The sequence below is a fragment of the Aptenodytes patagonicus genome, chromosome 2 (assembly GCF_965638725.1).
Source record: "Aptenodytes patagonicus chromosome 2, bAptPat1.pri.cur, whole genome shotgun sequence".
NCBI lineage: Eukaryota > Metazoa > Chordata > Aves > Sphenisciformes > Spheniscidae > Aptenodytes > Aptenodytes patagonicus.
Window position 1 is genome coordinate 120,972,992 of NC_134950.1, and position 21,313 is coordinate 120,994,304.

At 45.5% G+C, this 21,313-nt stretch overlaps 1 protein-coding gene across 1 annotated transcript in view; it reads right to left on the reverse strand.

The window, feature by feature from the left end:
* The window catches only part of TMC2 (transmembrane channel like 2), a 34,466-nt gene extending 31,590 nt beyond the window's left edge, over positions 1 to 2,876 (reverse strand). Inside the window, exons 1-3 of the mRNA XM_076332299.1 lie at positions 2,831 to 2,876; positions 2,470 to 2,517; positions 112 to 445 (exon numbers count right to left, since the gene is read on the reverse strand). Of these exons, the coding sequence (XP_076188414.1) occupies positions 112 to 445; positions 2,470 to 2,517; positions 2,831 to 2,876 (428 nt within the window). The remainder of the gene's footprint in view (positions 1 to 111; positions 446 to 2,469; positions 2,518 to 2,830) is intronic.
* Between the last annotated feature and the right edge of the window lie 18,437 nt (positions 2,877 to 21,313).

A 21,313-nucleotide genomic window follows, 5' to 3' on the forward strand; every position in this document is an offset into this window, starting at 1 on the left:
GTAACTTATTTGCAGTCTATTGGTTTTGCAGTTCTAACCCATACGCCACTGGCATGTTGATACTGCTGCCAGTCTGACACAAAGCACCGTACTCAGGGATTGTTTAATTACCTGTTTTTCCTGCCTGTCTTCTGTTTGTTCTCCCCCTCCTTTCCTTTCTTGTTTGTTTTCCTTGCTTTGTTTTCTGACTCCTTTTGCTCTTTGGTAGGAGCCTTTTTGCCTCTCTCTCTCTGCCGGCTTCCTTCCTCTCCTGCCTTTTTTCCATCACTGTTTTTTCTTTGGTAGTTTTTTCTCCTAGAAGCTCTGTTTTGTTGGCTACAACTGTCTTCCTCTTTGCTCTCATCATCATCTTTGTTTTTCTCTTGCTTTTTCCTTTCAAGTCTGCTTGCTCTGCCGGTTTCCCTGAGGGGCTGTTTCTTAGGTGTCTTGTCCTTTACTTCATCTTCTGCAAGGGTAAAAAACAAGTACTTTGGGAAACACTTAGCTTTCCATGCTGGCAAAATAAGGATTCATCAGAAAAGCGCAGGCAGTCAGGATGCCTGATGCAAACCCTGGCCAAGACAATGAGCAGACACCCGTTGACCTCGATGGGCTTTGCGTTGTGCCCTGTCCAAGAACCACGTCCAACTCCTTGGTTATGCAACTCCCATATAAGACAGTACGATTTCTTTTAGCACATCAGTGACTGATATGTGACCATAAGAAAACTGGAAATTAGTTACAAATGCAAAAGCCCATCCATTAGAGAGCACAGACATCTTCCTGACCTGTAAACACACCAGAGCAATGGAAACAGAAATTGCAGACAGTTAAAAGAGTGTATAGTGTGCTTGTTGGTGCAACGTCCTTGAAAGCTGTTTACTTTTCAAGGCTGGGGATGGAGGTCTTCTATTTATATAGAGAAAGGGTACAGCTTAGGCAGCACCAGGTCTTGTTTCTCTGAGTTTTCTTTTCTATAGGAAGGTCTATATCCAGAGAAGAAAAAAAACAGATAGTCTCTGATGCACATTTCATTCTTATTGGCATTGCAAGCTAAAAAACTCATTTGTCCAGAAGTTGGAAGTGCTTCCAGTTTGAAGGATTGAAATGGAGCATGATTTAACTGCAGAATATTATGGAAAGGGGAAAAAAACCATTCAAAAAACCTCAAGCCCCACCATCCCTTTACCACCAAGTGCATTAAAATCAATAGTAAGTTTTCCAGATTCTTTTTGGAAAATTCTCTAATTTTCCAAAATTTCTTACTGATGAAAATAGAGTGTTCAAACAAAAAAAAAAAAAAGAATTTGTAATTTTGGCATTTTCCCCAGGGTTGGAGAAATTGTAATGGAAGAAGGAAATTGTGCTGGAGTAGGATCCAGAGTGAAAAATGAGCAGCCTAATAAGCGAGGAAAATAGAAGCAAAAATAATTTGAGTATCTGCATTTTTGTTTTGGTGAAAAGTTAGAAATTAATAACAAGAAAACAGTTTTTGCTTGCTAGTGGTAAAAAATTAGTAGGTGGTGGTTGTCACACTTGTCACTGGGAATGAGAAGGAGCTTTCAACTTATTTCTCAAGAGCCATTAGGTAGGTTTCAGTTACTATGTAATGATGCATCTCAGCTGAATTTCAGTTAGCGATCTAGGTCAAAGGACCACCTACCCTCTTTGGGAAAATGTTCATTTTGGGCAGCCAACTATCACGGTTTTCATTTGCAACCTATCGAATATTAGATTAAATGTGGAGCATTAATTTGTTACTTTAATCTTATTTCCTTGTTTGCCTGTATGGGAAAGGTGGGTATGATTAAAAAAATAAATCCCAGTAATTTGCTAATTACTTTCTCATATTTTATGGATCATACAGACACGGTTGTCAACCATTTTTGCAGTACATTCATATCACCTATCCAGTGCTGTTATGATCTTATCTCTTAGCTATCTCTCTTTATTTAGTGTTATAATCTTACCCCTTAACTATTTCTCTTCATTTACTATACACACAGGGTTAAAGCTGTTTTTAATACTGTCACTGGCTCTTCCTGATTTTCCTAACAGCCATCAGTCTGCCTCCAATCCATTTTCATTTTTATCTTCTTGTGGTCATGATTAATCAAGATACCAGTGTGTTATGGTCTAAGCAAGCTTTACAGGGAGGGCAAGCAGGACCTCGGTGCAGTGCAAAGCAGTTCCAGCCCTGCATAGGGTGATGCTTTACTGCGATGCCTGGTTTACTAGGGATGACTGCCAAGGGACGTGGGATCTGACAGCCTCCTACTCTAGGAATGTGGATGAAAAGGGACAGACTGCTTAAGAATAGTGGTTTACATATCACTATTATAAGTCAAACCTAAAGGGAAAAATCTGCTTGCTTACAAGTAGCTCATGAAACGGTTGCTGTTGTAGAGTAAGTCACAAGCCAGAGAGGAAAAGAAAAGGTATCACCTCCTGTATTTCAAACAAGACCGCATTTTTTAATCTCTACGTTACCTTCACTCTCTGTGTCACTTTCGACTTGTCCATCAATCTCTATTCCAGCTGCAAGACAAAGAACAAAGAGTAATTGCATTTGTTGCTGGGATTTACACAGGCGGTGCTTTACACAGCTAGTCCTTAAATGCGAGCTGAGCTTGGCAGAACATCCCTTATTGATTATACATTATATTCTTTTCCTACAGTGATGCTCTTAATATTTACTTTAGTTTGGCAAACTGACAAAAGTTCCCTGCATGAGCAAACTGAAATTGCATGATCTTTGAGAGATGCAAAATGACGTGCTTGGAAAGTCATGAGACATTTTCTCAAGTATTTGGCAGCATCCAAACTGAAATGATCTCGTAGTGATACAAACCATCTTCCATGATGACCTGTAAAGCACATTTCTTTTTCTTCCCCATGACAGCCTCCCGTCTTTTGCACAGACACCGTAGCTGCTATGTTGCGCACGCACACCCCAATCACATACGGATTACTCTCTCTTCCAGTGCCCATGTGCTTGTCTCCTTGGCACTGCAGACAGACGGGCACATCCAGCCACTGGTGACCTCCTGCTTGCGAGCCATGCGGGCAGGGGAGGGTAGGGAGGGGTGGGAGAGGCAGAGAAGACCCGGGCTCTGTCTCAGCCCACCCAAACACTTCGCCTTCGTCTCCCTTCTCCCTGTGAAAAAGCACCTGTCGGCATTACATTGCATTTCATTATTTAAACATGAAGGAAAGCCCTTTGGTGGATACTTGGTGGTATCGTATGAAACACAGACACAAGTCACGTCTGGTTCTGACATAAGATGTGGCTGGAGGCTTTGAAAGGATCAATTTTCTTAATGCCATATTCTTTACTGACCTGCATCAATCTGTGTAACCCTGCTAGTCATTCTTCTGCACCTTATTAAACCTCTCAGTGCGGTACCCCTCGGGGCATGGCTGTGGGTCACCTTTTGTCCTCCAGGTATGTCCTTTGTAGGGGACTCATGAGCTAATAGATGCAGCAAGGAGTCAGGAGTCAGGACACCAGGATCTCTCTTTCATTTGCTCCTCTATTCTCTGTGACCTTTGCATACTCATTGCACTTGCTGGTAAAATAGGATAGATTTTCCTTCTAGGTGCTCTGAGGCTTAATTAATTAATGTGAGACCCTCATTCAGAAGGTCCTTTAGTACCGCAAAGTATTGTATTGCACGTTGCAGCTTGCAGTCTTTCAATGGGCTAAGATAGGTTTGTCTGAGCAATCTCCAGTTAGCTCAGATGCTCCAACCTGCAGCATCTGCCCCAGCTGTGGCTTCCTTGGAGAGCTGGTGCATCCCCAGCACAGGGTTTCTCCTGCAGGGTTTCTCATGCCTGCAGATTTCCCGCAATCTGCAGGCATGCGGATTGCGCAGGAACAGTTTCCGAAGAGGAAAGCTTACCCTCACGCCATCCATGAAGTCTGCTGCGGACCCGCTGGCTTGCATGGGTGTCCCTTGGGGGACCTGGTGTGGTGACAGTACACAAAGACTTTTTTCCAAGTGTTGGCAGGGAGAGGGTTAACTCCCTCCTTCCCTCCAGAAAGAGAGGAATGTTGTGGAGATCAACTTGAGGCTGCTGCCACCAGTGACGCTTGCAGATGACTCCTGCTCTGGGTCAGGTGCAGCACCTGAGGAGCTGCCAGCCTGAACGGGAGACTCTGCTTCTTTTTGATTGCTGAATTTTGGTCCAAAGGCACCTTTCAAGTATTTTAAGTCCAATCCCATGGATTGTTTGATCTGCCTTTGACTTTAGCTCAGCTCGCCTGAGCTAAATATGTAATGTATGGTATATGCCCATACCTTATTAACAACTCTAACCCTACAAGCTCATTACTCAGGGCATTTCCACTGTGTGTTCCCCACACCAGTGGGTCTGACTGGGGCCGAAGACAGCAGTAGTGGTCTTTGAAGGTCTTCCCAGTGAACAAGTTTCACCTATAACCCTATGTGTCGATGTGGTAGGTTGAAAAGTTGTTCCAAATGTGATCACCAGGTCATTGCATTAATACTGCTCCAGGCAAAATGGAGCAATTCACAGTTGCTGGAGGCTACTGAAACGGCTTTCTTGCAGGCTACTTCAGTTGCCTCAAGCCTCAGCCCTAAGCACCTCTTTCCCAAACAAAGGATCTAGGGATTTCATTTTCCTTGTTAAATGAAAGCCAAGTTTCTGGAGAATCAAGTGGTAAGAGGCAAAAGGGGTGTGGATGCCCATCACACCCCCACAATGCTGTGCTCAGTGCTGGCACTGCTTCTGCTTCAGGACACTCTTCTTCTCCACCAAGGCATACTCAGATGCTGTTTGCATGCTCAGGGTATGCTCATGTGAGCGTCTTGTTGCCAGAGGTATGCAAAACGCTTCAGGAAGAAGCAAGTTGAGTGTCCTGGTTTCTACCCCACCACATGGTCAGTAATTCACCCAATTCATCTGCACTGCAGCTGGGGGAGCCACAGGCTCCAGACCTACTTGTGCCACTTGGCATACCCACAGGTACCGAGTACATGATTTTGAAAAGTGATGGGGACTGCAGATTCATTTTGCTGAAGTTTGCTGTGTCTTCGAGACCTGTGTACCCCCTTCCTGAGAAATACTCTGCCTACAAGAACAACAGCTCATGGGGTGCCAACGTACCAAAATGTGCAGCTGGGTAATACCTCTGCCTCCTGCTCTGAGCCAAAACTCCCATCCTTTGATTTTATAATCTGCACTCCAGTTCATGGAGGTGGTGGCAAGGTTGTGATGGTTGTTCATGCAGTCACAGGGGCCCAGGGCACAACAAACTTGGAGGAAATCCGTGGCCCTCACGTGGCACCCCTTGCCACATGGGGTGGAGATGACCCTGCACCATAGGAGGGGGTGATGGCTGAGGGGTCCCAGTGTAGAGGACAGAGCAGAAACAGTGGCTGTACTGTACAGTGCTCGTGAGGCAGCGCATCGGTATGGCTGTTTAACGGCTGAAGGTATTTGCAGTAAGCTCTGTTTGGATGTTGCTTCCCCTGCCATACCTACACTGTCAAACGTAGTAAGATTGACCCTGACAAAACTGCACTCTTACAGGCTGGGTGGCAGCATTTTACCCTTGCGTGGGTAGGGATCATTATCTTTCACACTGCCAGCTCTATTGGACTCCCTCAAACGGAGAGGAGGGAGGTGCGTAATGGCTGGCAATTTCCTAATGAAGAAGGTTATTAAAGTGGCTGCCCAAGTGCTTATCCTTAAGGAGAAACCCCTACATCACCTTTCAGGCTTGGCCTATGATACAACAAACCGCTTTGTGTACGATCTGCTGCTCCCTTTGCCTTACAGCCTCAAGATCAGCATAAACAAAATAACCCACCCCAGCTGATGCTGTCTTCCTCCTCCGGAAGTGAGAGTCCTCCTGTGGCTGATGTGCAGCCACACAAGGATGATGAGAAACCTCAGGGTCTTTGTCCTCTGTGGCACATATCCTCGGGGGGAGAGGCAGAGCCACTGTCACTTTTGAGGTGGGCCAGGCAGCGCCAGAGGGTGCGATGCAGAAGACAGGCTGGGCAGGTGATCCTGGGGAGCCTCCAGGAGCAGGGTTCAGTGCAACAAAGTGGTGTCATGCAAGCTGAGACCAAGAAAAAGTGCAGCGTGGTTAGGCCAAACCACAGACTTGCCAGCCTTGTTTGCCTATTGTGATTTTTGGTAAGTGCTTAGAGATCTGTAATTTCCCCCTACAATCAGGCTGGTGGAGATCTCTCTGTACCCCTGGGCTGTTTTTGCCTGTGTGATACTGCATTTGTAGTGCATTTCAGGTGGGCTGGACACTGAAGACTGTTGGTCAAAAAGAGAAAGTTTAAAGAAAAAAACATATAGCTGTTTATATGCAACATTGAAATATTCATGGAAAAAACTTAAGGTGGGATATTCTATAAAATGCTGTAATTGAAGTAAGAAGAATATACTTCATTTCATGTCCTTTTGACACCCACCTTTCTTTGAAGATAGAAGGTGCTTAATTAAAAGAAACATATACAAAAGCTTTGCAACAACCTCCAAGGATGGCAGGCCTGGGAGAGCAACAAGACATCTTGTGTGCTGTGAGAGAAGTCTCACACAAGAACTTCCCGTGTCTGTGCATGTGCATCAAACAGATGACAGATCCCGAAATAGCTCTGTGTAGGGCTGACCTGAGCTTGCATAGCTGTACAACGGGGAAATGCTGCCATTCTTCAGCAGTGAGCACACTGCCATCCTCAGCTTATGAGCCTGATTTTCCTAAGAGGATGAAGTGTCTTGCAGGGTTTATGATTTCTTAGGATTATGGGTTGGGGGGGATTAATGGATTAGTCTTTTACCTTTGAGTTATTCCACACAAGGTATGAATAAGTAATGCACAACCACGAATCCAGCTATTACTTATGTAAATGTCAGACTTTGTATGCAGAGTGTGAGCAATTTGTGGAGTTGTAGCACTAATTTTTTGTCCTATACTATTTAGTTTGTTTCTCCTCATGTTGGTGACTATATAATTTGACAGTTTTGAGTTTTAACATATGAGGACATTGGACTTCTCACACACCTCCAAGTGTTAAATAAAAAGCAGTTGTGTTATGGAGAGAGGGTAACTGAATCCTGGAAGCACACACAACATGCTTCTAAATGCTTAATGAGCTAGTGTTTCTCCCTTTCTTGCTTTCTGATTAACATAGGTCTTTAGCTAATTAATCCATGGATTACATTTATTCAATATTCATCTCATCTATAAGTAATCTTTACTTGAGAAGGTTGTTCAATAATAACAATAATACCTGATCTGTGTGTGGTTATTCTAATGAGGGCCTAAAACTTGCAAATTGCCAGAGCCAACTCTAATGATATCTCTGAGACACACATTTAAAAGTTAGAGATCACTTCCCAACACTGACTCAGTCTTGTCTGAATGTTAAAGAAAACTACATTTTTTTAAAAAGAAGAATATAATCATGTTTTCCAGGGTCTCTCAGGCATGCTTCATAAAACTGGATTCAGCTCAGCTGTGATGCAGTCTGGCCTTTGACCAAAATCTGGGGTTTACTTTGCAAAAAAATTTCCGACTAAGCCATGGAAATCCAGCATGGGCTACACGTTAACCTGAGCATATATGTGTGCAGAGGTCATCCTTGCCCTCACACAATCTCTGCAATGTTGTAGTGTTTCTCCGTACTTTGGTACAAGGGTCTGGAGTGACCTCTGACAGAGCAGCATGGAAATGCTCAGAAAGTAAGGACTTGTCAGCAGTGTTCACTGCAAATGCGTGGGTAGACAGTCTCATTAATTTAACATAATCTGGCAAAGAAATTTCTCAGCTTTTTGCAGTCTCTGAAAATAATCCACTGACTCCCATACAGATCAGCAGGTCTGGACTATGGCTGGAGGCAGTAAAATGGTGCCAAATATATGTCCTGTGCTGTTTGTGCAGTATGGGCATTAGTTACTTGTAAGGACAATGAAGTCCCACTGGAAGAAATTGTGTGAGACTAATCTCATGTTCGGGATGCTCAACACAGTGCCTTGCCAGCTCATGCTTTGCCCATGGAAATAACCTTTATCTGAATAATCCCAACCTAGGGTGGGGAGCACGAGATCCCTGGAGGCAGAGCTATCGCTTTTTTAATTTCTTTCTTGTTATTTCATAGTGTTCTCTCTTTGGCTTTCCCTCACCTCATGCCTCAAGGCACAGCTGGGAGTTTCCTGGGAAGGAGTGCAACAAGCTCTGTACATGCTGTTAGTCTATGTTTTCGCTGAAGAACAGTTACTGGCAGAGGGCTGCTAATTCAGGTGGCCTGTCAGGAAGAATTAAACCGAAAAAGGGAGAGGATGTGCACTGGCAGGTCCTGGAGCTGTGCCAGCTTGGAGAGATATCTTTGAACGTCAGATCAACCATAGGATACAGCCCCTCAGTCTTCCATTACTTCTTATCATATAGAAGCCGGTAATAAATTATCTTTTTTTTTTTTTTTTAAAAATGATGCTTATATTGCCCAGCTGTGTGAGAACAGAGCGCTCCTTTAGCAGCAGCCTTATGGGAAACACTGCCGTTATTAAGACCCCAGCCTAGGGCAAAACACAAGCCCGTGTCTGCCAGCTCACTGCCATCTTCACTGACTCCAAGACTCAGGCTAAAGACGTGCTTAGAGCTGTCCTGGATCCACGTGAGCCTGTCAGTGCTCTCCAAACACGACATGTAGGTGTTTGGCAGTGGTGCCGGTCAGATGGTTTATGTTGCTCCTGTATCATACCTCCCCATCGCTGGCCTTGACAGGCTTTGAGGGCAGGAAGCTCTTGCTCATCCGAAAAGCGGTGTGCACCATGGCCCTGTGGTCCTGGCACTGTGTGAGTAACTAAGTGGCGTTGGGAAAACCATTTTGCTTTCTAACCAGACACAGAAACCTCTACACATCTCCCACATTCTTTGTAGGGAACGGACACTGCACAACATTTTCTTCAACCCATCTCTCCCTATCTGAAGAGTTAATGAAGTGCAAAAATGAAGGTTGTGACATTTCCAAGGACAAGAAGAGAAAATAGGGGAGAATGTATGTGGAAAACCAAGAGGAAGTAAGTTTTTTTGTACAAATTCTGGAGTAGAGGAGGAATATTTTCTTGGGGAGGCCATTTTTGGTGGGCTCCATTCTTACCTTACACACCTGTTCAGCCCTGGTCTGGAGAAGAAATTCCAGCACGGTTCCCTCAGCTTTGTAGGAGGTGCCCGAAAGGCCAGCAATGAAGGGCACAGTATGAGAAGACCAGGAGAAGAACGTTCTTCACTGGAGTTGAACCTTTTTTGCTGCCTCATGTCCAGCCCCTCCAGACACAGAGGGGATGCTGCTGCTGGATTTCCCCCTCTTTTGTTCTGGGTCTGAGAGGATTTCTGTGGGAAAAATGTCTTTCACTTTTGTCTAGAATCTCTTTGCCTGAAAAACAAGAGTTTTTTTTAATATAGAAAGACAGAGGGAAAGCTGCCTGACAATCCAATCATGGCAAGAGGATCTTGCATGCTTTTAACCTCTTCCTAAAATGCACAAAGCTCCCAGAGGAGCTCTGCCTGCATCTGCACAAGCCAGACCCTCCACTGCTGCAAACTCTTAAAGCTTTAGTGGCTTCCATGAAGCTCTGACAAGTTACACTAGCCATGGGTTTGTGGCAAATAACCCTAAAGCTTCTGCTAGATCACAGGCTCGGTGATGCACAGGACTTTGAGGGCTCTCCCCATAAAGCACTTACAGAGTCAGAAGGTCCCTGTGAAGGTCCCTGTCTGTGTCAGAAGACGAAGACGAGGTGAGAGGGTGACTGGAAGTCAGAACTAGGATCTCTGTTTAAAATTATTGGCTGGATGGCCAGGCACAAAGAGTTGTGGTGAATGGAGTTAAATCCAGCTGGTGGCCGGTCACAAACGGTGTTCCCCAGGGCTCAGTATTGGAGTCAGTTCTGTTTAATACCTTTATCAATGATCTGGAGGAGGGGATCGAGTGCACCCTCAGTAAGTTTGCAGATGACACCAAGTTGGGTGGGAATGTCGATCTGCTTGAGGGTAGAAAGGCTCTACAGAGGGATCTGGACAGGCCATTGGGGCCAAGGCCAACTGTATGAGATTCAACAAGGCCAAGTGCCGGGTCCTGCACTTCAGCCACAACAACCCCATGCAGCGCTACAGGCTTGGGGAAGAGTGGCTGGAAAGCTGCCTGGTGGAAAAGGACCTGGGGGTGTTGGTCGACAGCCAGCTGAACATGAGCCAGCAGCGTGCCCAGGCGGCTAAGGCGGCCAACAGCATCCTGGCCTGTATCAGAAATAGTGTGGCCAGCAGGAGTAGGGAAGTGATCGTGCCCCTGTACTCGGCACTGGTGAGGCCGCACCTCAAATATTGTGTTTGGTTTTGGGCCCCTCACTACAAGAAAGACATTGAGATGCTGGAGTGCGTCCAAAGAATGGCAACGAAGCTGGTGAAGGATCTGGAGAAAAAGTTCTATGAGGAGTGTCTGAGGGAACTGGCCTTGTTTAGCCTGGAGAAAAGGAGGCTCAGGGGAGACCTTATCGCTCTCTACAACCGCCTGAAAGGAGGTTGTCGCGAGGTGGGTGTCGGTCTCTTCTCCCAAGTAACAAGCGCTAGGACAAGAGGAAACGGCCTCAAGTTGTGCCAGGGGAGGTTTAGATTGGATATTAGGAAAAATTTCTTCACTGAAAGGGTTGTCAAGCATTGGAACAGTCTGCCCAGGGAAGTGGTTGAGTCCCCATCCCTGGAGGTATTTAAAAGATGTGTAGACATGGTCCTTAGGGACATGGTTTAGTGGTGAACTTGGCATTGTTAGGTTAATGGTTGGACTTGATGATCTTAAAGGTCTTTTCCAACCTAAACGATTCTACGATTCTATGATTCAAGTCCCTATACACAGTTGATTTCTATTGGAAAAAAACAAAACATGCTCCTGTGCCATTGTTAGCAATGTAAGGCCATATTAATGAAACGCTTTGCATTATTTTTTTCTTAGGCTTCCCAGGTAAGCTTTTAAAAAGAATAAAATGCAGCATAAAACCGGCATCATGATAGTGCACAAAACTCACATAGCATGAGAGCGAGCTAAGACAGAACAGAAGCAATTCGTTTGGGGAAGAGAAATACAACGATTAGGCATCTTAAGGGATTCTTTAATAAATTTAAGTTGTGCCGCAGTAATCTGCTTCCCCCTTTGCCTCAGTTTCAGTTACTCCCTGAGTGATGAACAGATACTACTCACAGGAGTTGTACCTCCCTTCTGCTCCTAAGAAGATAGCATTGCTTGCCTGTAATATGCTCCTAGCGTACTCCTAGCTAGCTGAGATCTGGCCCAGGTCAGGAGTGACATACAATCAAAATATCTTTTAGCCCTTGGCCCCAGACAGCTTCTCCACAGGCAGGGAAGAGATGCGGTGAGGTGGTAGGGGAAGGGAGAGCGTTTCAGGGGGATGGCATCCTTCATGTGCAAGATGGGCTCGAGAAACAGGAGGGGAAAAGAAGCGGATGGCTACCAAGCTTTCATGGCAGGGGGATGGAAGGGATCAGTGGTGCTCCATGCAACTGAGGTGAGCGAGCCCAACTGCGGTGCAATGGGACCTCCCTCTTGTGGCAGCCACTTTGCATAGCAAATTGCTCCATTTCGGATGATGTACCAGTCTTCTGGCAGAGGCAGCACACTTGATAAAGGAATGGGGGCTTGCACTGGGTGAAACTGGTATTTATTTTTTTCCTTCACACTGTGTCTGCTTTCTTTCTCATTACTGAGTCAGCAGAGGTTTCATTAGCATCTGATTCAGAAAGAAATCCAGTGTGGCAGACCAGACGTGGTACTGAGTTAAGATATTACATTTAACAAAAGTCCTTTTTATGCTTGCCATAACCCCCATGGGTGTTTCCAGAGAGCAGTCTCCGTGTTTGTAAAGCACCACTGCATTTCACACCCTGGTGACTCCAGCGGTGCCATTCCTGTTTTATTAAGAGAAGATGCTCACCACGCTCACCTCTGGGCTTCACGGGTCTTGCGGGGATGGAGCTATAACCAGGGCTGAGTGATAACTGCCTCTTTAAGGTGGCTGCCACACTGAAAAACTGAATGGAAAAAAGGACACAGGTTAAACATAATCTGCATTTTAAACCCAAAGATTTTCTTACTGAAACATTAAAAAAACCCAACAAACAGAACATCAAAACCCCAAACCAAGGTTTTGCTTTTTTTTTTTTTTTTTTTTTTCTTATATGAAATATCATTCAGTTAAAATTATGTCCTGTTGGGAAGTGAAAGGCCAAACTGGCAGAAGTGAGGATGAAGGGGAGGCGCGTCCCTTCCATTGGGTGATGGCCGCCTCTGCACACAGCTCCCTAGGTCAGCCACTAGTTTTTTTTACAAGAGCCAAGTACAATTTTGCCTCTGCCTGAATCTTTTCAAGGCTCTAATTCTCAGATGCACCACTGCATGGCACTCTGCAGGGGGGACGCCTGTGTCTGTAGCTTCACTTCAAGCCCAGTGACTTTCCATAGGAGGTGGGAGTGCTTTTGGGAAAATTGGGTAAAATTCTGGTTGAGGATGGCAATGGAAATATTTTCCAAAAGTATCATGGGAGAGGACTAATCAGAGCAGATTTATGGTTTCTGTGATTGCCTCTGGTTTCAAACCTTTCAGGTTTTCAGCCTTTAGAAAACACCATGGTGCAGCTCCTCGGCCCCAAAGCCCTCCCCTCCTCTGCCCCTCTGGGTGCTAAGATGGCAATTGCTGGATGGGAGATAGATGCCCAGGGGAGATGGACGCTAAACATTTCCTAGTGTGCTAATCAGCCAGCAGCCAAAGGATTTCACACTTCAGCCTCATCTGAATGGCAACCAAAGGCAGCGTGCCAGCTCTGGCTGTAGGCAGCGTGCCAGCTCCGGCTGTAGCCAGCACCCCAGCTTCACCAGCGTGCCCCTAGGGCTGGCACCAGCAGAAATAACCAGTGCTGGGATGGGTGCAGTACTCAGGGATAATTTCCTTAGGGTGCACAGCAAAGAGAGTCCATGAGGAATTTTTGGCTCCTGTTTTCTCTTCTCTCTGGTTGCTGCCATCTTTCCCATTTTTTCTTTTCCACCTCTCCAGATGGGGTCCAGTGAGCCAGTGACATGCCCCAGGGTGCCTTGTAGCGGAGTCTGGCTCTCCCCCTTCTGTTGTGTTAAATCAAGCGAAAATATGGTGTGTATTAAAACCTGAAATCTTTATCTTCTGCTCTCAGGTAGAATTGGAGCTACAGCCTCAAAAAGCAGAACAGAAGTGAAGGAAGCAAGAGAGGGTTCTGTAGGCTTAAACATTCATCATATCCTAAATTACATGCATGCTGACATCCCAGGCCTTTTGTAATATTAGTTTCATATTGTGTAAGTCCTTAATAGAAGACTTTCTATGTTCTGCCTCTTTTTTAAGGACAGTTACTAAACATCATGGTATTGAAGGGTATGTTTTCTTTCTTTTTTTTTAATTTGTCCCCCCTGTGTTTAACAGAATAGAGGTAGGGTTGGAATTCCTGCTTGGTAACAAAAACAGATTGGAAAAATCTCTTAGGATTATTAGCCTGAGGAATTTTACAATCACTTATCACAAATATCTTTAGGAAAAGCCCCACACTACTGGGAGAGGGGCTGGAAGGAAATAAATTCGTTATTTCCCAACAGGGTGAAACAATGAGGTATTCATCACAGCTGAGCTCTGCAAGTCAGGCAGCTTGTGCAGAAGGGCTGAGACTGCGATCTGAGGTCAGTAATTCAACATAATAGTAGAAAAGTATTTAGATATGGAGCTAAAGTTATGCAAGTGTGTAGGGATTTATTTTTAAGCAGCTAAGTAATGCAACTGACTTCAGCCATGCTGTATAAATGCTTTATGTTAGGCATAGTTTCAGAAACTTGGTGAGTCTGGGTCTCTTATGGCACCCAAGGCACAAAATGATACCCTGTTGGTTTCTGGTGTAATTCTACTAGTGCTGGAAAGATCTATTTTAGAGGTACCTGGAGTCCTTGTTGGTCTGAGAAAAAAACTTCTGGTCTGTCTCTCTAAATTGTTTTAATTTGTTTTCATGATGTTTCTTCCCTTAAATGTACTACCAATGCACTTTATTATCAAATCTCAAGGCAACAGGCCAGCATGTCTTGACAAAATCTTGTTAGATTGCCATTCATAGCAAAACATTCCCTGAGTTCAGTGGAAACTTTTGCCTTTTTGTCTCATGAACAAATTAAATACCTAATAAGTGGCAAAGGAAGAAAATACCCAACAAGTTATGTGCTTTTGCAGTGTTAGTTATTTCCATGCTTATTATTAAACGCTGATTGAGAAAAATGTAATGATAGATAAAGGCCTATCCTTTACCAGTCCAGGGTGTGTTGCTGATATAATTGGCTTATGAAAAGTTATTGCTTTTATCTGGGCTTTATTTGAAGTCACTGAGTATCTTCTGGTGCATTTATTCCCTTTAGATGATTTGTGAGAAAGCTCCCATTGTTTAGAGATGTAAGAAGAGGGTCATTTGTTACTATTATTAATTTGTGTGTACCAATATACACCTATATATATCTATGTGACCATATATGTGTGTGTATACACATGTGTATATATCTCTTCTTTTTCTTTTGTTCAAAGTATCACAGATTCAGTAAATTCTGGTAGGGCTGGCTCTGAAACTTCATGTCCAGCATTAAGTATATAATGTAACACATATCTGTGTGCCTCTTCTACAGTATGACAAGGACAGTAGCACATTCGTATTTTTTCGTGCTTACAGACATTTATGTTGACTTCATCTTCTGGAGGATTCAGCTTTTGAGTTGGGTAAATCCAGTGTTAAAACTAAAACTGAGCTGGTATGGATGAGGTTTTCAGTATTGCAATGAAACTAGATTTTTTTGTGAAGCTTTGAAACAAAAATTGAATGCAGGTGTGTCCAAGTAACCTTTTCCATCATCTTGGGCTGAGTTACCACCTGGGATAAATCATGATCTTCCAGCAGCTGAAGCAGGCTGAGGTTAGGCTGGCAAAACTTCTGTTTCTGGCAAATACCTAAGAAACATTTTAATGTTCACTAGGCAGATTAGCCTTAATGTTACTGCTGAGCCCCTGCTGTTAAACTTGACTGATGTGATGATGTAACAAGAGTGAAATTTAGCCTGATGTTTTAAATTTTGTCAAGTACATAGGCACTGGCCCAGTTCTTTGGCTGCTGCTTTGATCGGAGACTTTTATTACAGGAATTTCATTTGCTAAATGGCTGTTGAGGGAGTTTGAGATCAGGTGAAGTACATTACCATGAAGTTCCAAATGCAAAAGACAGAAAGATAGGTTATTTAAGGAAGACAAAATACTGTTGATTAAAATATTAACCTTCTATGTGGAATGCAGAATGGATTTTGTTTTTTGTTGTTGCTTTTTCCTCTAACTGCATTGGCCTGTTCCTGGGGCAATTTGTTAGCAAGTGCTCATTTACGGTGTCACTACACAGTCATGCTTTTGGCTTAATAAGGTGCTTTCTGGTTTGTAGTTCCTTGCTATGACTGCAGGACTCTCTTCAAAACCAATATTAACTTGCTTTAGCCACTGAAGGTGGAGAAAGAGCAATCTGTTTGTATTTATTAAGACCAAATGGGTAAAGTCCTAAGCAACCTAGTCTGAACTCGGCTTGTACCCTATTTTGAGCAGGGCGTTGGACTAGAGACATCCTGAGGTGTCCCTTCAGCCTGAACGATTTTAGGATTATGGAAAAATATCACGCACTTGTGAGCTAATGGGAACTGTTCTGTAGGGCATGAAGGAGGCGCTGTTTAGACTACTTAATCTAGACTATATAGTCTAAGCCTTTAGTTTGGGCTGGAGTTCTGAATCCCTCCTTTTCTCTGCAAAAAGGATGTTAGTGTTCTCTCTATATGACAGAGAGAAATGTTGATTGCACCTGCTGTTTCCAACCTGAACCCTATCCCCGTCTCCTCCAAGCACCAGACTGTTTGTTTTCTTTGGCTTTATGGAATTTTAAAGAGCTTTCTCCAAACCTCATGCCTTTATGCATACAAAAGGGATTTGAAAGGCCTTCCTTTTGACTTGCTTGTTGTGGTTTAACCTCAGCTGGCAACTGAGCACCACACAGCTGCTTGCTCACTCCCCTACCCCCCCGCAGTGGGATGGGGGAGAGAATTGGGAGAGTAAAAGTGAGAAAACTCGTGGGTTGAGATAAGAACAGTTTAATAATTGAAATAAAATAAAGTAAAATAGTAATAATAGTAATAGAAGAATATACAAAGCAAGTGATGCACGATCCAATTGCTCGCCAACCGATGCCCAGCCAGTCCCCCAGCAGTAGTCGCTGCTGCCTGGCCAACTTCCCCCAGCTTATATACTGAGCATGACGTCACATGGTATGGAATATCCCTTTGGCCAGTTTGGGTCAGCTGTCCTGGCTGTGCCCCCTCTCAGCTTCTTGTGCACCTCATTGCTGGCAGAGTATGGGAAGCTGAAAAGTCCTTGACTTAGTATAAACACTGCTTAGCAACGATTAAAACATCAGTGTGTTATCGCGTTATTCTCATCCTAAATGCAAAACACAGCACTATGCCAGCTACTAGGAAGAAAATTAACTCTATCCCAGCTGAAACCAGGACAGCATCCACCCCTTATTCTATACCATCTACATCATGCCCAGGTTCCATACTGGGCTATCCCTCTAAAATATCTGTTGGGTTCATTTAGTCCATGATTTTAAGTTCCATGTGTCATAATAGTCTTTCAGTGCAAGAGAGATGGTATGCGGTGTTGGATTGTTGCATGCTGAAGTCAGTTCTGGTTCCATCATCACTGCACTTTGCTCAGTTTCATCAAAGTTCATTCTTCATTCATCTGGGTGATTCTTACTGTAATACCATTGATATGGCATACAATATTATGGAGCAATTAACATCATACAGTTCAAATCATTGCCTATTCTCACCCAAAATCAAATCCCCTTGAGGTACACATCAGACTTCCTCATCCTCCCACATTACCCACCGAGTCCACCCAGGTCCTTGAGGAAAAGCAATCCCACAGATGGGTCTGCCTCTGCCTGAGGCAGGAATAACCCAGACTGTCTTCCCCAGCATATTTTTCATGTGCACTACAGGGACTTTATTCCCATCTACAGTACATAACAGTTTTGACTGGGCAGGGCCAGCTCGACTGGCAGATCCCCTAATGTTGACTAACCAGGTGGCTTTTGCTAAATGTGTGTCCCAATGTTTGAATGTCCCAGCACCCATTGCTCTCAGTGTAGTCTTTAACAGTCCATTGTATCGTTCGATTTTCCCAAAGGCTGGTGCATGATAGGGGATGTGATTACCCACTCAATGCCGTGCTCTTTGGCCCAGGTGTCTATGAGATTGTTTCGGAAATGAGTCCTGTTGTCTGACTCGATTCTTTCTGGGGTCCCATGTCACCATAGGACTTGCTTTTCAAGGCCCGGGATAGTGTTCCGGGCGGTGGCATGGGGCACGGGATATGTTTCCAGCCATCCGGTGGTTGCCTCCACCATTGTGAACACATGGCGCTTGCCTTGGTGGGTTTGTGGGAGTGTGATATAATCGATCTGCCAGGCCTCCCCATATTTATATTTCAGCCATCGTCCTCCATACCAGAGAGGCTTTAACCGCTTGGCTTGCTTGATCGCAGCGCATGTTTCACATTCATGGATAACCTGCGCAATAGCGTCCATGGTCAAGTCCACCCCTCGATCACGAGCCCACCTGTATGTTGCACCTCTTCCTTGGTGACCTGAGGTGTCATGGGCCCACTGAGCTATGAATAATTCACCCTTATGTTGCCAGTCCAGATCCACCTGAGCCACTTCAGTCTTAGCAGCCTGGTCCACCTGCTGGTTGTTTTGACGTTCTTCAGTGGCCCGACCCTTGGGTACGTAAGCATCTACGTGTGACAGACTTTTACAACCAGGTTCTCTACTTGGGCAGCAATATCTTGCCACAATGCGGCAGCCCAGATGGGTTTGCCTCTGTGCTGCCAGCTGCTCCGCTTCCATTGTTGTAACCACCCCCACAGGGCATTTGCCACCATCCATGAGTCAGTATAGAGACAGAGCACTGGCCACTTTTCTCAGCAATGTCTAAAGCCAGCTGGAAGGCCTTTACTTCTGCAGATTGGCTCGATTCACCTTCTCCTTCAGCAGTTTCTGTGACTTGTCGCATGGGACTCCATACAGCAGCTTTCCTCCTCTGATGCTTTCCCACAAGACGACAGGACCCATCAGTGAACAGGGCATATTGCTTCTCATTTTCTGGTAGTTTATTATACATTGGAGCCTCCTCAGCACACGTGACCTCCTCCTCTGGTGATATTCCAAAATCTTTGCCTTCTGGCCAGTCCATGACCACTTCCAAGATTCCTGGGTGTCTGGGGTTTCCTATTCGAGCCTGTTGTGTGATCAGTGTGAGCCACTCACTCCACGTAGCATCATTTGCATGATGTATAGAGGAGACCCTCCCTTTGAACATCCAGCCCAGCACCGGCAGTCGGGGTGCCAGGAGGAGCTGTGCTTCAGTACCAATCACTTCCAAAGCAGCTCAAACCCCTCCACGTGCTGCCAATATCTCTTTTTCAGTTGGAGTATAGCAGGCCTCGGATCCTCTGTATCCCCGACTCCAAAACCCTAGGGGTTGACCTGGAGTCTCCCCTGGTGCTTTCGGCCAGAGGCTCCAGGTAGGGCCATTCTCCCCGGCTGTGGTGTAGAGCACGTTTTTTACATCTTGTCCTGCCCAGACTGGCCCAAGGGCTACTGCATGAACTATCTCCTCTTTAATTTGTTCAAAGGTTTGTCGTTGCTCAGGGCCCCATTTTAAATCGTTCTTCTTTCGGGTCACTTGATAAAGAGGGTTTATGATCAGACTGTAATTTGGAATATGCATTCTCCAAAAACCCACAGCGCCTAAGAAAGCTTGTGTTCCCTTTTTGCTAGTTGGTGGAGACGTGGCTGTTATTTTGTTGATCACATCCATTGGGATCTGACGACGTCCATCTTGCCATTTTATTCCTAAAATCTGGATCTCCTGTGCAGGTCCCTTGACTTTACTTTGTTTTACGGCAAAACCAGCTTTCAGAAGGATTTGGACTATTTTCTTCCCTTTCTCAAAAACTTCTCCTGCCATGTTGCCCCACACAAGGATGTCATCAATGTATTGCAGGTGTTCCGGAGCCTCACCCTGTTCCAGTGCAGTCTGGATCAGTCCATGGCAAATGGCAGGGCTGTGTTTCCACCCCTGGGGCAGTCGGTTCCAGGTGTACTGGACGCCCCTCCAAGTGAAAGCAAACTATGGCCTGCACTCTGCCGCCAAAGGGATTGAGAAGAACGCATTAGCAATATCAGTTGTGGCATACCACTTGGCTGCCTTTGACTCCAGTTTGTATTGAAGTTCTAGCATGTCCAGCACGGCAGCACTCAGTGGCAGCATGACTTCATTCAGGCCACGATAGTCTACTGTTAGTCTCCACTCTCCATTAGACTTTCGCACTGGCCATATGGGACTGTTAAAGGGTGAACGAGTCTTGCTGATCACTCCTTGGCTCTCCAGTCGATGAATCAGCTTATGGATGGGAATCAGGGAGTCTTGGTAGGTGCGATATTGCTGCTGGTGCACCGTTGTGGTGGCGATCAGCACCTGTTGTTCTTCGACCCTCAGCAACCCCACAACAGAAGGGTCCTCTGAGAGACCAGGCAAGGTGGACAGCTGTTTAATTTCCTCCATCTCCAAGGCAGCTATACCAAAAGCCCACCTGTACCCTTTTGGGTCCTTGAAATACCCTCTCCTGAGGTAGTTTATGGGCAAGGATGCACGGAGCCTCTGGGCCAGTCACAATAGGGTGCTTCTGCCACTCATTCCCAGTTAGACTTACTTTGGCTTCCAATACAGTTAGCTGTTGGGATCCCCCTGTCGCTCCAGAAATACAGATGGGTTCTGCCCCCTTATAGCTTGATGGCATTAGGGTACACTGTGCACCGGTGTCTGCTAGAGCCTTATACTCCTGGGGGTCCGATGTGCCAGGCCACCGAATCCACACAGCCCAGTAAACCCGGTTGTCCCTTTCCTGCACCTGGAGGCAGGGCCCCTCTAGTTCTGGTCATAGTATTCGTTTCTCATTTCCTGTAAATACGAGTCAGAAGTCCCTTCATTAAGATCAGAAGTAAGATCAGCCCTTCTACTCTCTCTGGGGAACTGCCCGCTGGAAACTGGAGCAGCAATTTTCCTGGAAGAACACCCTTTTGTTTTCCCTTGCAACTCACGTACCCATGCCCCTAGGGCTGAGGTAGGTTTTCCATCCCACTTCCTCATGTCCTCTCCATGGTCACACAGGTAAAACCACAGGGTGCCCCGTGGTGTGTACCCTTTATACCCCCTCTCTTGAGCAGAAGAACGCTTCCTCCTAATAGCAGAGATATTGGTCTGTACAGGTGGGGAGTAGGATCTATCCTCTTCGACTTGCTGGACCTTCCAGGACAGTTTCTCCACGGCTGAGACGAGGGAGGAAGAGAGAATTTCTTCATATTCCTGGAGCTGGCTAGCCAATTCATCCACCGTTTGGTCCTTCTCCGTCTTTCCAGGTCATTACGGCCAATGAGTTGGCATATGACGATGGTGCACTCCGTACAAACTTCCACCACATGGGTCATGTGCACTTGACTTCATCTGGAACTTTGGATAGCTGTTCGTTGTTCAGGTCACCATAAATCACCTCCAGCATGGCTAATTCCCTCAAGTACTGGATACCCCTCTCCATGGTGGTCTGCTTGCCTGGGTGACATATAACATTTTCCTTGAAGGGATACCTTTCCTTCATACTTGACAGGAGTCGCCTCCAGAGGCTGAGGACTCGTGTCCCTTTTCCAACTGCTTTGTCAATGCCCCCTTCCCTAGAAAGGGATCCCAGCTGCTTGGCTTCTTTACCCTCTAATTCCAGGCTACTGGCCCCCTTATCCCAGCATCGGAGCAGCCAGGTGACAACGTGCTCGCTTGGACGAGGACTGAAATCTTTTCACATATCTTGCAGCTCACTCAGGGATAGGGATCAGGTAGCTACCACCTCGTTTATGATTTCTTCCTCTTCTTCCTCCCTGAGCAGCAGCCGGCTCTCCTCCTCCTGTTCTTGTGACAGCTCTACTCCGGGGTAGTCCGTCTTGTACACTTCTTTCTCCGGCTCCCTCTTAGAAGAAGCTTCTTCCTCCCTTACTAAACAAGCCGACTTCCTCTTCCAAGATTTATTCTTGTGTATGTGGGCGACTGATGCCAGTACAGGTTTGTTCTTTGGTTCAGCCG